This window comes from Electrophorus electricus, chromosome 11 (assembly GCF_013358815.1).
Source record: "Electrophorus electricus isolate fEleEle1 chromosome 11, fEleEle1.pri, whole genome shotgun sequence".
NCBI lineage: Eukaryota > Metazoa > Chordata > Actinopteri > Gymnotiformes > Gymnotidae > Electrophorus > Electrophorus electricus.
This window is the reverse complement of record NC_049545.1, coordinates 4,433,189-4,453,625: the sequence shown is the minus strand read 5'-3', so window position 1 is coordinate 4,453,625 and position 20,437 is coordinate 4,433,189. Positions and strand designations below refer to the sequence as shown.

Genomic DNA, 20,437 nt, shown 5'->3' with positions numbered 1-20,437 from the left:
TTCACTTTCCTTGAGTCACCATGGCAACAGTTGACAACTCCACGTTAGGCATTAGCCAGCTGAAAGAGCTAAGAAGCCAACAACTGCGTATTGTGGATATTCGTGCATTCGAAAAGATAATGTAAACATTTAAGAAAAAAATATATTTCACCTTTAAGATGCCACTGTTTTAAAAATATGTTTGAACAGTGGTTAAAAAGCTAGCTAATATGATTATACCCTAAACAAAGTGCAACCTAATATTGCTCGATTATCTTAACATCTCCTCATCTGTGAAGTGTTTGCGAACGGCACATATCTAAATCTCTTCACTCCTCTGGGACGAGACGGTACAACATGAACATGGACTGCTAGGACCAATACACTGCTGTGGCCGGTTATGTGAACACATGGGTCCAGGATGACAACCCTGGAGAAGGACATGAGTGAGCTCCACTTGAGTCTGGACTCTGGTTACAGCGTCATAAAGACGCCGACTCCAAGCTCTTGGCCCATGGAGGGTGATCCTTCTACACGCCTCACCGAGGCTGATGTATCTGACACCGTATGTCTAAGCAGACGAAGCCTGAAGGATGTACCAGACTATGTGTTAAGGTGCACTAAACTTAAGGTAGACAGTAATGCATTATTTTTATGAATATGATCAACTGTGCTTGCTGGTAATCTTTGGATTTCTGTGCATTTCTTACTAATATATACAGTTAAGTAATGTATGGATATATGTTGTCTTACTATGATTCACTTTTTTTTTTCATGTTTTCTAACCATGATTTGCTGGGCTTATTTTTATTTATTTATTTATTTTGCTATCAAGAACTTATATCTTGAAGGCAATCAGATGTCCAGTCTTCCAACCAATCTGTTCAGGAGTTTGCCCTGTTTAATTTGGTTGGACCTAAGAAATAACCAACTCAGTGGTCTTCCGGCAGGTATTGGGCAGCACAGGTAAAGTATTCAAGTGTCTTCAACAGCTGTTACAAGCCATTGAGAACAGACTTTTTTGAAAGTAATTCTATTTTCGTTATATACTATATATACTTAGCCGATAACCTAAACATTGCCTTGTGTAAAAAGCCATCAAGGTCTTATTTGATCCCTTTAGATGCTTGAGGACTTTGCTGCTGGAGGGTAACCCTATTACAGAACTACCAGTAGAGTTGGGTATGTTCTAAAGTCGAATGACACCACACAGTCATATCAGAGTGTTATGATCACCTACCTCATAGTGGGAATAACCACCCTTAGCTCGGATGACACTAATGGACAGTATTAGGTGATGGGAGGTATCTGGAGGTGCTTATGCTCTTTTCAACTGCAGCAGAACGCTGAGATCCCTCAGACTGGATGGCTGTGGGTCAGCATGGAGAACCTGGTGATGCGAGTGTTCCTAGAGTTTGCAGGCCAGAGGAGGACACCAAAGTCACTGCCGTGCTCCTGAAACCACTCGTGCACCACCAGTCTGGGCCGCTATATCGTATCGATAGGTAGCATTACCGTCAAGGAAGCATGCCAACATGTATGGGTGCGCATGATCTGCTAGGATTGCCAAGTACTCGTTGGCATTCAGAGGCTCATGTAGTGGTGTTAGTGGTCCAAGATCATGACAGGAAAGCGTCCTCCAGACATGGACATGCCGCTACCACCACCCTGCGTTTGGCCCACAGTTGTCTCTTGGAAGCAGTTCTCATGTGTTTGGAGCACGAACCTGGATTCGTCCGAGAAGGCAACATTTTTCCAGTCCTCCAGTGTCCAGTGTTACAGGACTGACGAATACACTGTTAACATCGCAGGCTCAAACGTAACAGCATTCGCTCAATGGCGTTCCCTGACAGTTGCTCGTCACTCCTGTGTTCATTACAGGGGTTAACGGGTCCACTGTGGCGGGTCCATTGCTATGTACCACTCTCCGGAGTCGTTCTCCTCTGGCATTAGCGGCCCGTGGGGCACCACTGTTGTGCCGCTGGGAGACACTCAATGTGCGAGAATTCCAGCTCTCTACAGCAGCTCTAGAACATTCCCTGATGTTAGCGGTTTCCGAGATGCTATCACCCTTTACCTGGGACCCTATTATTGTGTGCTTTGGCCATCAGTCAAATCGCATCATTATTTATACGTGTAGCAAATATCGTGTGGCATCTGTTATGTCCCAGGCCGAATTCACTCCAAACCAGCGCTGGTCATAATATTCTGATATTTCAATCAATCAATCAAAATGTATTTATATAGCACTTTTAACAACAGATCTTGTCACAAAGCAGCTTTACAAATGACCAAGTCCAAGCCCCAAGTGAGCAAGCCAAGGACGACAGTGGCAAGGAAAAACTCCCTAGAGCATGAGGAATAAACCTTGAGAGGAACCAAGACTCAAAGGGGGACCCATGCTCCTTTGGCCAACAATGATATGGCTGTGTGTTACCTTTATCCCGAGTGTATTATATTGCTTATTTTTGTCTATCTTACTTATTATTAGCTTGCTAGGCCCCAAAAATTGTGTATGTGATGAGATTGTGTCTGTGTATACTTTTAACTCACAAAACACATCTGAAGTTGAAAGTAGTTAGCAGGCTTTTATCTCTCTTATAGAGCCACAGCTCTATTAAATAACACACACACAGAAAGGTGATGTGTGTTTCAGAACCTCAGCTGCCATTTTGAACTAGTGAAAGGTATAGTCCCAGGGAATTGACATGACAGGATTAATTGCCTTCTTTGTATGAAACATTTGAATTTGGCTCTCTTGAATTCTAACAGTACTGTACTGAATTGATGTACTGTAACTGTATTGAAGCTGTATTGAATTCAACAGTCACTTTAGAATTCCCGTCACCCGAGACTTGAAACTAGTGCTCTGCCAGGTGGCCAGCTCCCTGCAGTCAGTCACATGTTGTCTGGATCAGTGCTTAGTGTCCAATTTTCAGAGAGTAAAGTGTGACATGATGATCACAAAGCCCAGGACCAGAGCCCATAATGGCAGTGGCTGTTCCCTAGTCAGCTGTCCATTAAGTCTTAGAATCATTTTAATGACTGTGATACGGCTCCGTGTCCATGTCCTGTTCCTTCCTTTCCATATGTTCCTGCAGGTAACATGCTGACGCTGAGAGCCCTGAGTCTACGGAACTGTCCCGTCACGTTCCCACCGCAGGACGTTCTGCAGCAGGGGCTCATGCACATCCTGCAGTTTCTGCGGCAACAGTCCGTGGTCCGACGGCCACTGAGCGTGTGCAGCATCCTTTCAGGTGAGCCCGCCAAATGAAAGTGAACAATTCCATACTGGGGTATGTGTTTGTGTCTATATAAAGTGTGTGTGTGTGTGTGTGTGTGTGTTTGTGTGTGTGTGTTGTCCCTTACCATCTGTGGCTTTGCATAAAAAGGATGGCCTGCTTCAAAAATAGCTCCTTGCCCTGGTTCTGCTTCAGCGGTGTGACTTCTGTTCCCTTGGAGACAGTCCGTGTAGCTCGGCTGGCTTTTGCTGCATTGTGACCCTGTAATATTTTTAGCTGGATGAAAATAATCGATAACCCATAACAGTCCCCCTCGGCCCCTCCGGAAGTGCTGCCTGACATTAAGCAGACTTGGACATGCTCAACACTACCCTAAACTAATTATATATTACATGGGAAAGATACTGGGGTCAGAGTTTGTTAAGCGAATTGAGAAGGGGGATTTTGCAACGAGTGTATGGAAAGTTATTCCATGTGGTGTATGGAAAGTTATTGATTTACTATTATGCAGCTTCTTGGCAACTACATGGGAATACATTTAGCAGCATTAATTCATATTAATTAATTAACTAATTAATATGAATTAATTAATTCATATGAAACAACTTTATGGCGTGTTGTCTTCTGGTTCAAAGAATGTTCGTTCTAGTTGTGCTAGTTATGCAATACCTCAGCTTCCTCCTCATGTTTTAGCCTAGGCGTAAAGTACTGCTCCTGGGCTGAGTGAAGCTCTCTGGTGGCACCCGAGGTCATGCCATGCCAGTGCCCTCTCACTGGCTGAATACATATACATATAAAGTCTGGTTCTCCGATTGCAGCTCCAGACATGCCGTCTGTGGAGAGGCTCCCGCTGGCCGAGGTGCTCCAGTCCAGCGTGGATCTGTGCGAGGAGGCGAATGACAGCGAGGCCCGGCGCTTCGAGGAGCTCAGACAGAGGATGACCCAGATGGGGAGAGCAGATTTAGGGTCCCTCACACCAGCCGCTCAGCAGCCATGCCACCCCCGGGCAGCAGGGGGTGACAGATCTCGCAGAACCTGTCCTCTGCCCCCCAGCAGGAGGTATCCGAAACAGTACAGAAAGGTTCATGGGATGACGGGCCTTTTGCTTATTTAGCGAGAGTAACTCAGTGGAACGCATTATCCACGCTGCGCACTGAATGACAATGAAGCTACAAAATTGTTAATGGCTGTCCCAGGACTCGAGGGATGTTCCCCGAGCTTCCGCCATCTGATGTGCAGCGCTGGTGGAGATCAGGGGAAAGAAAACTAGCTGCAGAGAAAGAGCTGAAGGAAAAACAAGCCTTACTAGAACAAAGAAGAAAGTAAGTCGCTTTGGATATGCACGTTCCTTTTAACAGAAATGCACTGTTGGATAAGCATTATGAAGAGAAAGTTACACAAGCAGTACGTTTATTTTCATAGCAATTTTGGGATTTTGCACTGAAACTCAAGTAGAGCTCAGCCGTGCCCCTGTAACACACGACTGCGAGGTGACTGCACTCGAGGAGGGGGTTTTCCAGCCTTTCATGTGTCTCAGTCTGGCAGACGGAGCCTTTACCTAACAGCAAACATGTAGGGAGGGCTCTAATCTTCCTTGATGGATGTGACGTTGCAGTTTCAGAAAGCAGGGCTATATAAGGCCAAATATGAAGTACAGTAAAGGGAGGGATGTTAACATTGGGCCTGCTTTTCAGGATTATGTAAAGAAATGTGGCAGCAATTTAAACCTGCACTGAAAGAATCCTAAATATTATCACAACCTCTAGAATATAACTTGGTTGCATATATATCTGTACACATTTAAGTGATTATAACATGCTTCCCTATTTTTGGGGGGGTGTGTGTGTGTCAGAGATGAGGAGTTGTTGCGGGAGTGGAGAAACCAGGCCAGGATCATGCAGGAGTGGAAGACTCTGGAACACAAACAGCTCAGGGGAGAGCGGGATCAGAGGAGAGAGGTAGCGCTGCAGTCCAACCGCTCCTACTCAAGCTCATGAGCGTCCAGCTCCACATCTGAGGTTATGTCTTACGCAAGGTCATGCCTGCGCTTAGCTTAAATGCAAAAGTGCCTCCTTGTCTACTGCCCTACTGGAAGCTTGGCTAACATTTACTGTACACATTTTGTATGATGTGTAATAAGCACTAACTGTGGGGCAATAACTGCGGGGCAGTAACTGCGCGGCTTTTTTTCAGCCTGTGGAGGCTCTTAGAAAGATACCTTCACAGTGCTCAGACTCGCCAGGTGTCTGATAGACACAAAGCTTGCTAGAAAGGACTCTGTCTGTCCCCACTGTGCAGAGTCAGTTTTACTCCTGTAGTCAGAAACTCCCAAAGAACCCACTGTCCAACCGGTAATCTGTCTCTCCTTCCTCTCCCGTGTCCTCTCTTCCGTACACACACACGACAAACACACAGAGAGACTTCAGAACCAGCTATAAAGAACACAATCACAACATGTATCACAGCAGTGCCTTTAGCCTTGTAACAAATGACCAAAATTACACCTCAAAGAAAAGTGAAATATTACACATACACATTAGTCTTTATCCATGTAAAAATACACAGCCTATTAACTATGAGCATATTAAGAAGGTTTTAGGTGTTATTTTAAGTCTGCCAAAATATTCTCTCATTTTTAGGATATGAGGAATATCCCAGATGGTGACAAGTCGCTGTGCAGTGTGAGAGACAGTGGTCAGACCGTGTATGACCAGAGTGCAACACATGGGTCATACAGGAAGGAAGTAAAGGAGACCAGGTACACAGTCTCACATTCTTAGTTGCACACCGGTGATTTGGTTTCACCTTAGCACTCGAAGCGTTTAAAGATACTGACATCTAGTGGTCGAGATTGGGAAGTACATACATGTTTTATTGATTGATTTGTCAGATCAGTTAAGCCAGGTTTAGAGCTTAAATTATCTTAACATGAACTGAAATAAACCTGTTAAATGAATCTGTTAAAGTATAGAGGGAATATATTCCATGAAAAAATTGACCTTAAGTGGCACTGAATCTTTCAATCTAAGTTAAACATCAGTGAGGTGTGCGATCGACTGTCCTCTGGCGTGGTGTGTGTGTGCCCAAAGACTGTTGCGTGACCAAGAGCTGGAGCAGCGCATCCGGACTCACGTACAGATGATGCAGCAGAGACGCAGGGGCCCCCGAGGCCCACCCAGGGACGAGGCTCAGGCAGCAGCCCTGGAGTTAGAGCAGGTGAGGATCTGAGCTGGGTCCTACTAATCTGTGTGCCGTCTGGTTAACTCAAATATATGTGCAGAGAGAGAGAGAGAGAGAGAGAGAGAGAGAGAGAGAGAGAGAGAGAGAGAGAGAGAGAGAGAGAGCGAGCTAGGTAAAAAATAAAATGTGATCATTTCAATATACACATTCTGCCACTTGTTCTTGTATTTAAATGTAAGTTTTCTCCCAACCTTCTTTTGTTATTTACTTGTTTGTCCCTTGATTGATGCTGTGAAAGTTAGCCACAGCAAAATGTTCAAATTGTAGTCGTGTTGTTCTGATTTCCTCTTTTGCTCTTTGTAAGGTGAAAAGGCTGCAGTTGGACCTTGAAGAAAGAAGACGGGAGAGAGCTCTCGAGTATCGATTAACTGCCTTCACTGGAGAGAGCTCTGCAAGACTTTACGATAAATAACAGGCCTTCAGCTCTGTTGTGACTGGGGCAGGCTGCAGTAGTACAGATCAACACAAAGTGATGGGTTACAGTGGAACAGTGCCACTATAGCACTAACTGTTGAACTTGAATATGCTCTGAACATACCGTCACTAGTCACTTCCCACGTTCATTTTCAATTCGACCACAGTGTGGCGCGTTTCTATTCTTATACATTGTCGTCTCCATCCACTGAATCAATTCATAGTTTGCAGTCAGCCATTTTAAGACTGGGGCCTACTAGGTTGCTTTAGCCAAAATAACTATATTTGTTTCTGATGTATGTTATCAGATGTATATTCTGGTTGCACTCGGATAATAATTTAAAATGTCATGTAGACTCGTGTTTATTAAATCTAGTTTTGCCCTCGAGTTCTGTCTATGTTGAGTACTCTCCTGTATTGTAATATTAGATTATGCAAAAGCCAGGTGTAAATGTATTGTGTATTGTATCCTCTAAAGTCTTTGTTGGGCTTTAGAGGACATAAGGCTCTGTCACTTGTCTAGACGCCGTAAGACATCTGCCAAATACTTATTAATATCTACGGCTAATCTACAGAAATCATCTGCAAAATTAATGCATCGCTGTCAATATTCCTTCAGCTGCTCGTCGGGAACATTACGGTCCATGTTACAGTGGGTGTTATTAGCGAATAAACGCGCAGCGCTGTCTGGGCACGACGCCTTTATGTCCGCCGCTGCGGGGAAGTGCAAGCACAAGCATGAACGTCTGCACAGTGCTCTCCAAAGCCGGGCGCGGAGAACAGGACTAGAACCGGAGAAGCCACGTCACAGGAGCGCTCTGCCGTCTCCCTTTGTGATGTCACCACTGCTCGGACCGCTGTGATCCGGAGGCGATGGCGTCATTCCGCGCCCCCGCGTAGCCTCCCGCGCTTGCTGCGAGGGAGCAGGACCCGTAGGCCGACGCGACCGTGGCTCCGGCGGCCGGGACCGAGCAGCGCCAACCCGGACACCGCGACTCGGAAAGCATGGAGGCTGCGGCGGAGGAGCTGCGGGCCGGCTCCCGGATTCCGGTGACCGTCGATCAAATAGTGAACGACACGCTCGTGGTGACGCTCACCTACCGAGAGAGGAGCTACACGGGGATTTTACTCGATTGCAGCAAAAAGTGAGTCGCGGTTTTTACGCCCCGCTTTAAACGCACGCATGAGAAAGGCCCGGGCTAAAGGCCGAGCTAACATGGCTAATGGAGTCCGCTGAGAACAGGCCGGACAAGCACTAGCAGGCCTTTAATTTACACAAAGCCAAGAGGAGATTTCGCGCACGAACACGCCTTCATTTCCAAAGTAGCGTTTAAATATTCCATATGCACCGGTTTGTGTTAATCAGGTATGATTTTGTTTTGTCAGAGCCGTAGCTACGTGTTGGAGGTAAGCAGACTGAGTGGCTAGTTGCCAGCTAAGGTTCAGAATCCTGTAGGCAGCTGCAGAAGATGCAGATCTGATTCCGAGATGACCAGAGTTGTGGTCAGCTCAGATCTGTGCGTACCTGCTTAATGTCGCGTATACACCCCGGGTCATGGTAGTGCATCCCTGTCACTGTTCTCGTGGTAAGGGGTAGTCTCCTCATTGTTGTAGCTTGTGGTTGCTAGCTAAAATTGTCCTCAGTAATAGGTGGTGAAATAAAATCCAGGTGTATATATATATATTTTTTTTCAGTTTTTAATTCCATCAGTGCCCTTTTCTTAGACAAACCCCCCCCCCCGACTTTTCACGGGACATTCAAATGGTCACATGTGCAGCAAACTGGTTTCAGAGTGTATTAGGTTATTACTCAAAAGGTGCTGTTTATAACAAAGTATCCATTAACACATCATACCTGTATTGTCAACAACACAATAGGGACAAGCTGGTTTACACCATGAACTATTTTCATGATGTTCTATTTGAGGAACCTGTTTTAAAGGCCATCTTTCTCAAAGACAAAGACAGGTAGGGTGTCACTGACCAGACCAATTTTAGACATTTGCTAAACTTGAGATATATACCCAAGCAGGCTGTATGATGTGTCATAGTTGTGTGAAGAATATCTGTTGCATGGAGGAACTATATTACATTTGTAGTACAGTGCACTTTAAAAAACGACAGTGTTATGTGTTATTTATAGCTGTGCTACATCAGAATCCTACCAGCTTTACCCCCTTGGAGCTCGGCGCTCCCTCTCTCTCTCACTCTTTCTCTCTCACGCACACACACACGGACATGTCTTACAAACGCACAATCGATTAACTGCTGAGATGAAGTAAGAGTAAGGAGGGGAAAAAATAAAAACATGTGTAAGGCCTATTCTCCTGGCAAGCATGTGTAGCCTAAGCCAAACTGATCTGCCCTTGTGTTGCTTTTATAGATCTATGGTGGTGATGAGGTCATTAAATACTGTATTCTGTATTATACTGGCTCTTAAAATAGTCCATCGTTTCCTTGTTTTTCATTGTTTGCTGTCGTTTGTCGGTTGCGTCGTGATGACTGTGTGGGGTCGGTCGTCCGTGCTGACTCAGGGGCTCGGGCGCTCTGCTCCCAAATGGGACCGGGACTCGCACTGTTTGTACAACCCCCGAAACCCCCACCCACTTTAAAGGAGATTATTTTCTCTCTAAAAGAATATTATTATTATTCATTAAGTCAGTTACATTGACTGTTACAGTGGGGTTTTGTGTTTTTGTGTGCAGAAAAAGAGAGAACTCGGAAAACATCTTACATTATACTGAGATGGACAGTAATGCCTGTGGACTACTTTTTTTTTTAGCCGTAGGCCTATAATAATTATTGCCGTCTCTGTCTAGAGACTCGTAGAGCAGTCTTTTCTTTTAGACTATCGGATGTCTCGGAGGGTTGCCTTTGGAGCAGGAGTGGGGTTTTATAGGGTTTAATTAATAATCTCCACACAATCAAATATCAGGCAGGATGTGAAAACAAGCAGGTCTCCTGGCGCTCTCCTGCGTCCCTGGTGGTTAGTGAGGTGGTGGTTGTTCTTCGGCGTGGGGAGGTGGGGTTGCGGGAGTGGGCTCGGGTGGGGGGTTGCAGGAGGCAGGCCCGCCGGCCCTCTTTGTCTGCTCGTGGAGCTAGCTGCCTTGGCTACAGGAGCCCTTCAGCGCAGATGTCACAATAGTGTGAGCTCCTCCCCCCTGCGCGTCAAGGCCGTGTTTCAGCAAGGGAGCGTGCGGGTTTATTTTTGGAGCGCTGGGCAGCGCGTTTAATGTGAGGTCAGCCGTCTGTTCCGCAAAGACAATGGTCGGGTTTGTCATGGTTCCGTCACTGTGTGTTGAGTCAGGGTTGTTTTTTTTTTTTTATTGTTTGTTTGTACTATAAAAGCATTTTTTAAAATGCTTCTTGCACTGTTCATATTGGGCTCAATTCCGATGGCCCTAGATTTGCTAGCTGGATAACCTCATCCTTTTAGACTTGCCTCCCCAGTGCTTGCAAAGCCAGGTCAGAGCTGTGGTGGAAATGCTTTACCTGGACATCCAGTTCTGTGGCGCACTGAAGCTGTCTGCATGTTGCGAAACAGCTGTGCTTGAGAATGGGCCATCATTCAGCCCACACAAAGGTGACTAAGAGCCCTGTAATTGCAGTTCAAGGAGCTGGCGTAAACAGGAAAGCCCGAACCAAAAAAATTAGTACTGTCTGGAAGCGTTTTTAGAACCTGTTGAATGTGTCTAGAGATGAGTGACTTCCACCTAAATGGCTTCGTTCACATTTAGACTTGTCTGGGAATGTTCTGCTGTTGGTTTAAGAGTCAGTTCACGAGCTTCCTCTTTCCGTCTGCGTAGGACGGGGCTGTTCTGCCTGCCGGACATCGTGGGGAAGTCCGAGGAGCCTCTCGTCCCCAGGCAGGAGTGCGACGTCTTAAATGAGGAGCCCTGCCCCAAACCCACCCTCCAGTCTGTGCCGCGGCCGAAGGACGAGAACACGGAGCCGGAGAAGCCCCCAGCCGGGAGCGTCCCCGTGCCCATCCCGGTGCAGCCGGGCCAGGCCACCTACCCACCGTACTTCGAGGGCGCGCCGTTCCCTCACCCCATGTGGGTGCGTCACACGTACAGCCAGTGGGTGCCCCAGCCTCCGCCCCGGCCCATCAAGAGGAAGAAGAGGCGATCTCGCGAGCCCGGCCGCCTGACCCCGAGCACCATCCGCCTGCGGCCCAGGCAGGTGCTGTGCGAGAAGTGCAAGAATACGGTGACGAGTGACGAGGACAGCAAGGATGGAGCCAAGTCGGTGGGAAAGCCGTCCAGGAAGGAGAACGCGCCGCAGGGGGAGGAGCAGGCCAAGGAAGGGCCGCAGAAAGGGCATAGGAAGGAGGATGGGGGCGACTCCGCTCGGGAGTCCAAGAGGCGAGAGGAGGGCGGCAGCTACGAAAGCAAGCGCTTCCGCAAGGACAGGAAAGAGGACGAAAAATTTCCGGGAGGCGATGTGGTTCCGCACAGCCCCGTGATAAAGATCTCCTACAGCACTCCGCAAGGGAAAGGAGAGGTGATGAAGATCCCGTCGCGCGTGCACGGCTCGGTCAAGCCCTTCTGCCCCAAACAGCTGCTCCAGAACGGGCTCGGGGAGCCTGACGGCGGGCGCGAGGCTAAGAAGGAGACGCGCCCGCCCATGGAGTCCATCCGGACGGGCCTCACCGTGTCTATCCCCAAGCTCAAACTACCGAAGCTGTCTGACCAGGACATCCCGTCGCCCAAAATCCACTGGAGGACCCGCAGCGAAGGCGAGGAGCGCGTGTCCGTGTACGAGGCGGAACTGGTGGGCGAGGCGCGGCGGAGGAGCCCCAGGGCGCCCGGTGCGTCGTTGGCGCGCGCTGAGGACACCGGCGAGAAGACCGGGCTAGAGCTGTGGTCAGGCAGCTCCGGGGAGGAGGCGGAGCGCCACGGCGACCTGACACTGCTCATCAACTTCCGCAAGCGCAAGGCCGACTCGTCCAGCATGTCGGTGTGCAGCAGCGACAGCCTGGACGAGTCCAAGTCGTTCAGCTCGGACGGCACGTCGCCGGAGCTGTGCGACCTGGCGCCGGGCGAGCACCTGGCCGCGGCGTCGTCCACGCGCGTCGTCGAGGCCAAGACGGTGCCGCCGCTGACCGTGCGGCTGCACACGCGCAGCATGACCAAGTGCATGACAGAGGAGGGCCACGCTGTCGCCGTGGGAGATGTGGTGTGGGGCAAGATCCACGGCTTCCCCTGGTGGCCGGCGCGGGTTCTCAGCATCAGCGGGAGCCGGCGTGAGGAGGGCGAGGTGAACGCGCCCTGGCCCGAGGCCAAGGTGGCCTGGTTCGGCTCGCCCACCACCTCGCAGCTGTCCGCTGCCAAGCTCTCGCCCTTCCGCGAGTTCTTCCGCTCGCGCTTCAACCGCAAGAAGAAGGGCATGTACCGCCGTGCCATCATCGAGGCGGCCAAAGCCGTGGGCCACATGAGCTCCGAGATCACCTCCCTGCTGTCGCACTGCGAGACATAGGTGAGACGTAGCCGTGGCAACCCTTCTACCCTGCTCATTCCCGCCACCCTTCTGTCTTTTGGACACAACAATGCCATAACCGTTTTTGTTTGTTTTTATGGTTTTAGTTGATTTAATATTGTTAACACAGAAGAGCCGTACCGTTTTAAAGAATCTGGCGCTCGTTACACAGATATGCTGCTGTCGTCCCCGTCGTCATGTCTGTGTTTGCGGGACCGACCCTTTTGAACCTGTTGCACCTACTGGGTCTTCCCATCCAGCCACTGTGAATTCCTGAGGTCTTTGCGACATCTGTTTTGTCGGCGTGCGGGCTGTGTTGGGGATGTCGTCCTGCGGTTTCAGCTGTCCGCACGCATCATGTATCGTGGAGGCTTTTTACATTTTTTTTTCCCCCCCTTCGGTGAACTTCATGATGTGCTGATGGTGCTCATTTTTTTTTCTACCTCAAAGTGGAAAAGCTGAGCATAGGAGTTTAATAGCTGAACTAGTATCAGCGCCGGGCTGCGTGTGTCTGAGCTGATGCCCATATATGGTATTATAAGACTTGCTTGGTTTTCGGTGGAAGATGAATGAGTCTCAGTCATAAAACTTAAATTCCAAGGAATAAGAGTCAATACTTGTATCTGTGTTTATTCTTAATGGATACACGACACTAGGTAGTGTCAATATACAACAGTACGTATTGTTTCCTGTGTACCCCAAGCCAGTCATTTTGAAACTGGCTTCTCCTAGTGATGTTTCTGTTTGCCGCTCGTCCTCCACTCCATAGTAGCGAGGGTGAGCGAGAGCGCAGAGCCTGTTTGTTGACTGACCGTTGTGTTTGTTTGGTCTCAGGAGGAGGACGGCTGGAGCCTGTCTGGGATTCAGGACCCTGCGCTCCTCTCCGGTCCCTCCCTCCACCCGCGGCGGAGAGCGCTCGCAGTTGCTACGGATATCGCGAGGGAAGGTGCAACTTCTCACCCAACCACCCACCCACCCCTTCCTCCCCTCGCTCGCTTGGAAGGAGAAAATGGCCGCCCCGCGAGGAGGCGTCTGAGCTCGAGGGAGTAAAGAGCAGGCAGGCCGTCCCTGGGAAACCCGAGAGAAGAACTCCTCTTCCAATCCACCTGTCTTTCTATCCGACCTTGGTTTTTATTTGATAGAATAAGTAGCTTGACACTAAATCCGAATGTATTTATTGCCGGGCGAAGCTCGGGCGACCTCGCTACAGTCTCGTACCTTCCCGCTGCTGCTGTGTTTTTGTTTTCGTTTTTTAGTTTTGTTTTTGAGGAAGGGTTTCCTGCCTGTCAGCAGAGGGACTGGCTAATGAAGTCGCCATGGAGACGGTGGGGGGGGTCCTGCTGGAGTGAGATCCCCCCCGTCCACCCGGGCAGGAGTAGAGCAGAGCACAAACTATCCGACGTCCGTGTGATACTGAGCGACACGTCTTACCCTGAGGTCTCTCCCCTTCTTTCAGAGCTGAAAATGTGAAACTCGTTTTTTTTTTTGTACCCCCTGCGTCTAGAGATCACCATGTAGGTCTTAAAACAATGCAGTATGTCGTCGTTTGTAGTTTTGATCTCGCCGGATGGATGGGATTTCTCCGAGTGGTCTCTGTGACCCCCCCCCCCCCCCCACACACACACACCCCACCCCTTTTCCCCACTTTCATTCTATATTGTGTTGATGCTCTTGGGTTTTTGGAACTGTCATGGGTTGTTCTGAGATCCAGAGTTTCATTGTACTTGCTTTAATTATTTAATGTGTCATGTAAAGAGAAGCACTTTATCTGTACCTTCAGTGGCCTGCTGGACACTCGTGGAACGAACACTGACTCTGAGCTCTGAACGGCAGACGAACTCTCTGTAGGCCTCTGGCTCACCACCACACCTGGCGCCTTGAAGCCTGTGGTTTTTGGTTATTCGTTTGGGTTGTTGTTGTTGTTGTTGTTTATTTTATTTTTTTGGTTTTGTTTTGTTCTTTGTTTTTCTTCCGTCATCTGGACATGGATGAGAACATGAGGCGCGTTCAGGAACTAGTTGTGTACACTGTATTAGTGCGTTTGGTCGGGCTTGTGGAGCCCACGTTCGTTCTCCTACCTGGCCCCGTCACCTTTCCCACGAGAAATGGACAGCAGGCGTAAACTCCTATGCATCGCGCCTTTTATTAAAAGCTTTAAAACCCCAAACCTGATGCAACGTTGTGCTGAAGGCGTCGTCTGAATTCGGCCCCCGCGTGCTGCGTCGGGGGCTCGGGCGCGGCTCTCGTGGCTGTTCTGCTGCCAGCTCTTGCTGCGGGTTGGTTGACTCGGTTTTCTTTTTGTTTTGTTTTTTGTTTTTGATTTTTGATTTAGATTTTTTTGGCCGTCGTTTTAACTGCAGGTGGACGAGAGAGTCTCTTGTAGTCGCCGTTGAGAATTTAAAGAGGCTCTTCAGTGGAGCGAGGGATGGTAGAAGGGGAGGGAGCCAGACCCAAGCAGAGGTGTATTTTAAGCGCAATGCCTCTCACTGCTGCATTGAAGTGGTAGTCTTTTTCTTCCTTTTTATGAATTCCCTGTTTTGTTTTTGTCTTGTTCCTGAGTTTGGGGGCGGGGCATAGGCTGGCCTGGACCGCATGCCAGTGCAAAGACTCTCGCCTATTGTTCTCACATCAGTCAACTTTTTTTACATGGTGTACATAAAATAAAGATCTACAAGCAATACTCTTGCTTTCTGCCTTGTTCTTTGCGAGGTGGGAGAGTGTTATGTAGCCCTGCCCTGTGGAAAAGAGGCTTTTTATATGATCTATGGGCTGCGATGAGCAAAGTGTATGGGTTCTCCGTCAAGACGTGACTGACCGCTAAGAGCCAAAGTTAAAACAGTTTGTCAAGTCAGGGTTTTTTGTTTTTTTTGTCTCTTTGGCGTATCCTTTTAACCTCGGTAGATTCTACTCTTTCAGTTTTCATCATCGATGCTCATTGTTGAACTAAAACACGGCCATGTCATTCCTTGAATAGCTAAAGCAAAGTCCTAGTTTGTCTGTCCCGCACGTCTGTTCCTGCTCTCCCGACATTTGCACTTCATTCGCATTATGCTTGTTATTCTAAAGAGAATTAAAAACAACAGCTTAGGTTTAACCTAGTGTCCTCTATTTTGATCTCTTTTTAAACATTTGGGGGCATTAAACATTTTGTTTGCAAGGCGTTCTGTGGTAATAGTCAGCCTAAACGCATTTCAGGTTATTTTTACCCTATTATCTGAAAAGCTATGAGAAAATATGTAGTTACAAGATGTTTTTCTTAATGATCTAATGATTATTTCGTGGCAACAAAGTCAGGTTGGCATCTTTCCAATGTCTTTTGAGTAACGCTTCTATCCGGCACTGTAATAAAGGTTGATAAACATTTTTTTTTTTATACCCCCACCACACCTCTGTGGTTAAGCCAAGAACAGTGAGGAATGTTGTTTTGTAACATTTTCAGAAGTCCTCATTCAGCATGTCTGCTCGACCTTAAAGCGCTGCAAGCCCAGCTCTTTCACAACCCGCAATGTCCATCTACTGCCTTTCTTTCCCGACTCTGGTGCCTTGTCCCTGACCATTGGTCTAGGAGTGTTGCAACATCGTGCAGACTGGTCCCGGCCAGCGTTTTCACTTGGACTGGCGCTCACCCTTGCTCTCGCGCTCCTTGCGCCCACGAGGTGAACTCGTCGAGCAGTAGTCGTCAGCGGTGCGGTCTGCGTGAGCGCTGGGACCGACGCGGTGGATACGGCCCCTCCCCACCGCCACCAATCCCCTGAATGGGGACAAGCGAAACTCGACACTGCAAGCAGAAGCCCCAGCAGCGTGAGCCCTGGGATGGTGCCGGCAGCCCCATCTCCCAGCCCAGGGCCTGGGCCATCTGCTCCGCGAGGCTGCCGGGGGGGGAGGGACTGATTTAATCAAGGTTAATGTTCCATTCCTAAGCCTCTCTCTCTCTCGCTCTCTCCCCCAAGATGCCACCCTGCTTCCAACACAAGCACCTTCCCCAGTCTTCCTAGTGTTGATACATAAACAGCCTCCGCTGGAGACACGCCGGGGCTCACGCCCATGTGCCTCTCCTGGGCACGGAGGCTGGCACGCAGGCCCGTGCGTGTACAGCACTGCTGCGGTCTGCCCGTCGTTTTCCGCTGTGCGCAGGTTTCTATTAAAAGCTTTTGACTGGGCCCCCTCTAGAGAGAGTGTGTGCTCATGGACCACTGCTGGAGCAGTGAGCTCAGAGGCCAATTACTGCCGGCAGGCCTGCACACAGGCAGCCGCTGTAATTAAGGGCGATGGAGAACAGTTCTGGCTGAAGCAGCAGCCCCGCTTAGTCCCCATCACGATATGAAACGCAGTAAAACAGACCAGCAGCTTGTGCTTCCTGCAGACTGGAGAGTCTCGCACATAAAAGCCCTGATTACTTGTAAAGAGTTCAGCGTGACTGGGCTGCCTCGGAGCACTGAGGCTAAAATCAGCACCGACTCGAGCCGCTTAGACAAAATAGACTGTGTGCTGCCGAAGCTTTTTACGGAAACGCCGGTTCAGGGAGAGTTTGTTTCCGTTATGCAGATCCAACTTCTGTGGTCCTGGCTAAGGAAAGGTCTTAAAGGAACCTTCCAAGCATGGGAAGGATTTTTCCGTACTTTAGAAAGTGAATGCGCTTCCAGCTTGTTAATTTCGAGGCGCCAGTAAAGACCACGAAGTGCAAAAGGCTTATCAATCTGGGAGACCTGGAATCTAAACGGCTTTATCTTCCTGCCTTTTATGGCGAGTTTTATGGCGGACAGGAAATGGCTGCCCAGTAAATCAGTACAGAAGGGAGTGGTATTGGCACGGTGGCTGCCAGCTTTAGGCAGCGCTCCAACTCTCCGTATGGCCCCTCCCCCTTTGCTCCTCTTCGTCTTCGTCCTCTTGGCGAGTCCGTGAGATGGCTGCCAATACGTTTGCTGATACGGTGTATCGATTCGGGAGTTTGGATCGCAGGACCTTTTGGCCTGGTTTTGGAATCCAATAGCCGGGAGGCTGCTCCTCCACCCAGGGGCCCTGATGCGGTATTGATCACGTTCTCTATGACTGCACCTCTTTTCTGCAGACTTTAAACGAACTGACGTGTTATATATCATTCCTAATTGTATCTCATTAGGAAGAGGAATTAGCATGATGATATTGAATTCCCTTCAGATGCTTGCCTGGTGTCAGATCACAATAGGGACACTTATTTTTAAAAGAATTTCTGTTATATGTTCACAGTGAATCTTCATGACAGGAGTCTTTGTTTCAGCACAGAGGAAGTTGTTGCGCAAGCATGCGTCAGCTAGGGAAGTCAGCTTAGGTGACGTGAGGAGAGGTGAAACGTTTGTGTGGCTGGGGGCAGGGCTGTCACCTTTGCAAATAAACACCTCAGCTCTGGTGCTGGCAGGGTGTCATGAATGATGCCTCGTGAGGCAGCCGGGAGAACAAAGCCAGTGGCCCAGCCATGGAGTGTGTGTGTGTGTGTGTGTGTGTGTGTGTGTGTGTGTGTGTGTGTGTGTGTGTGTGTGTGTGTGTGTGTGTGTGTGTGCGTGCGTGCGTGTGCGAGTGTGTGTGTGTGTGTGTGTGTGGCGCGCTCACAGGCCATCCGGATTTGTAGTTGTGAATGGTGGGTGCACACAGTCAGCACATGCACACCCATCCCCCGCTGCCATAAACTCCTACTCCCTCCCCCGCACCTTCTAAAGAAGTGGCTCAAATATTAACACAGACAGACAGACAGACTGAGTAAACACTGGGCCCTTTCAGGCCAGGCCTTTCCCAAAGCAGCCACCGACACTCATCCAGGTTCCGGGTCACTCCTGCCGACCCCCTGCGGCCGAGACGGGAGCACAAGCCTGATACCTCGGGACACACACCACCTGTCAGTACGCTAAAGAGAGCAGGTGAATGCTGTCAGTACGTTAAAGAGAGCGCGGTCGAACTCTCTTAGTACGAACGTTAGAGAGCGAGGGATGGAACAAACGCGCAGCCCCACGGGGCTGCTCCTTTGGGATGGCAGCCCCTTTAGGACACCGATTCGAAAAGCATGTTTTTTAAAATGTCTTTTTGTCAGCCAGCGCGCGCACAAGCTGAGCGGAGCATTCCACAGCGTCTCGTTATATTTTCATACCCGGTTGACATTTTCCTGCGTCTACTGGAAAGGTCAGTCCGGGATCGTTATCAGCTCCTCTTTTATTGTGTTGTCTTCATTAGAAAAACATGGCCTTTATTTAAAGATGTCTCCTCATTTTAGCTCTTCTTGTTAGCTATTGTAGGGGTTTTTTGGGTACCCCCCCCCCCCCCCCCCCCCCCCCCCCCCCCCCCCCCCGAATCCCACCTCATTCCCATCACCACACGATGCTGGCACCATTCTCACGTTGTTGGAGGTCAGAATGTCAGAAGGCAGGTCTGTCACCCAAAAGAAACGTAACACCCAGCACAGGCAGCAGTCAGTGGGAATTCTAGTTAATACCAAACCTATTGCCTTACATTAAAATAAAACCCCCTTTGCTCGATTCCTTAATGTGACCTGCTGAAACCTGTAGACATGAATCACAGTGATTCTGTGGCAGTAATTTTCCATGGTCAACTGTGTGTGTATCTGGTGGTTATAACACAGTCAGCGTCTTTTGCAGGCATATGGTTTACTGCAAAGATCAGCGAGATAACATTTCCGTAGCTGTCTCAGCACTCGTGTGGCTTCAGGAGCCACTGGGGTTCTTTTGCAGGCTGAGGGAGGAACGCGCACAGACTCTCCACTTCCCAAGGCCCCTTCTGGGAGACTGTGACTGATCAGCTATGCTTTCTGGGAGTATACAATCAGTTACCTAAAACTGTGCATCTGAGTCAACCTGACCATACCGAATCAAAGGGAATTTTGCTTCAGCTGGTACATTTTATGGCTCCAAAGCAGTGTGTAAAAAGTGAAAACAATCCAGTTTATGGGACTGTATCTGAACATATCGATTATAGCTTTCAGCATTAGAAACCGTTCCAAACAGTTCAGATTCATTACCCATCTATTACCAAATAAGTTTCTATGAGCTTTTAATACAAATCAAAAGACGGCAAATTGTTTTAGTCGGGAGTACTAACTGAATTCAGTGTGACCCTCACCGCTTTTAGGAACCAGGAACAGACTAACATGACAGGTAGGCTCTGTTAAGGGGGATGCAGGTTTTAAAGTTGGAGATAAAGCTTTCAAAGAGCAGGAAATCCAGTGGAAAATTACATTCACCACACCCCATGTCACCTTTATCCATAACTGTCAGCTCGCTCCAACCCCCTGGCTGTCACGATGAGACAAGCCAACTCCAGACGTGCTCTTATGCAAGCGCGTCTAAATTCAAAATGTCACTTCAAATATCAAGGGCACATAATATTGGATATTCAAGTCCGTGTGTATTGACGTCTCCAGCCTTGTTTTTGAGGGTTTCAATGAGTTGGCTTTGGATCAATAGACTCCTAAAGACAAATTAACAACTCCAGCCATGATCCTGTTTTGTGCTTGTGGGAAGTTAGGCTAAAAGCTCTGGGTACAGTCTATAATAATGTGTGCTGTGTCACTGTGGGATGTAGCAGATGGCTTTAGCTGTGTTTCAAGTCTACACACGCACATCTGTTCCTGCTGCTCGGTGCTCTTTTTATTTAGGCAACAGTGTGGAACACAAGCCAGCTTCACATCAAAGCTTGCTAAACAATAGCAGGAGGGCACAGTTCTGCAGCCTCTCCATGACGACGGACTACGCCACGCTCACCAGCTAGACAAATCAAAACAATTTAGTCTTATAAAGCATCAGCACCGTTTAATCACCCAGCTGTTTAACCTGTGACGAGTGTAACTGAAGAGGCATCAACAGATTGCCTGAAACGGGTTTTGTCTGTTGAGAGCTACGCTGAAACGAAGCGCTTACTCCAGGTGTTGTTTCATGTGGCATAATTCAATATATATTTTAAGAGTGCCATAAAATCACAAATGGTTTGATGCTCTCGCTGAGGAACTGGATAGCGTGTAATTAAACACAATCAGTCAGGAACCAAATCATCAAGATCTTTAGTGGAAGCCATTCCTGATTAGCAGTAATTGTGATGTAGCG

General features: G+C 48.6%; 2 protein-coding genes across 2 annotated transcripts; both read left to right on the top strand.

Moving 5' to 3' along the window:
* Nucleotides 1-64: 64 nt before the first annotated feature.
* On the top strand, nucleotides 65-7,263 carry LOC113584208 (leucine-rich repeat-containing protein 27). The gene is made up of 10 exons (XM_035531788.1): nucleotides 65-610; nucleotides 815-945; nucleotides 1,103-1,161; nucleotides 3,081-3,236; nucleotides 4,040-4,280; nucleotides 4,418-4,543; nucleotides 5,074-5,179; nucleotides 5,861-5,979; nucleotides 6,311-6,437; nucleotides 6,766-7,263. The coding sequence occupies exons 1-10, from the start codon at nucleotides 401-403 to the stop codon at nucleotides 6,871-6,873; spliced, it is 1,383 nt and encodes a 460-aa protein (XP_035387681.1). The 5' UTR covers nucleotides 65-400; the 3' UTR covers nucleotides 6,874-7,263.
* A 305-nt stretch (nucleotides 7,264-7,568) lies between these two features.
* On the top strand, nucleotides 7,569-15,033 carry pwwp2b (PWWP domain containing 2B). The gene is made up of 3 exons (XM_035531787.1): nucleotides 7,569-8,020; nucleotides 10,682-12,353; nucleotides 13,188-15,033. Exons 1-2 carry the CDS (start codon nucleotides 7,881-7,883, stop codon nucleotides 12,351-12,353), a joined length of 1,812 nt encoding a protein of 603 aa, XP_035387680.1. The 5' UTR covers nucleotides 7,569-7,880; the 3' UTR covers nucleotides 13,188-15,033.
* Nucleotides 15,034-20,437: the final 5,404 nt, after the last annotated feature.

What these genes read in the sequence shown, in the direction of transcription:
- LOC113584208 (XM_035531788.1), top strand. Translation starts at nt 401, where the DNA reads ATGACAACCCTGGAGAAGGACATGAGTGAGCTCCACTTGAGTCTGGAC. An exon ending in TAAGGTGCACTAAACTTAAG is followed by an intron (nt 611 to 814) that starts GTAGACAGTAAT and finishes TTTGCTATCAAG; the next exon opens with AACTTATATCTTGAAGGCAA. An exon ending in AAGGAAGTAAAGGAGACCAG is followed by an intron (nt 5,980 to 6,310) that starts GTACACAGTCTC and finishes GTGTGCCCAAAG; the next exon opens with ACTGTTGCGTGACCAAGAGC.
- pwwp2b (XM_035531787.1), top strand. Translation starts at nt 7,881, where the DNA reads ATGGAGGCTGCGGCGGAGGAGCTGCGGGCCGGCTCCCGGATTCCGGTG. An exon ending in TTACTCGATTGCAGCAAAAA is followed by an intron (nt 8,021 to 10,681) that starts GTGAGTCGCGGT and finishes CCGTCTGCGTAG; the next exon opens with GACGGGGCTGTTCTGCCTGC.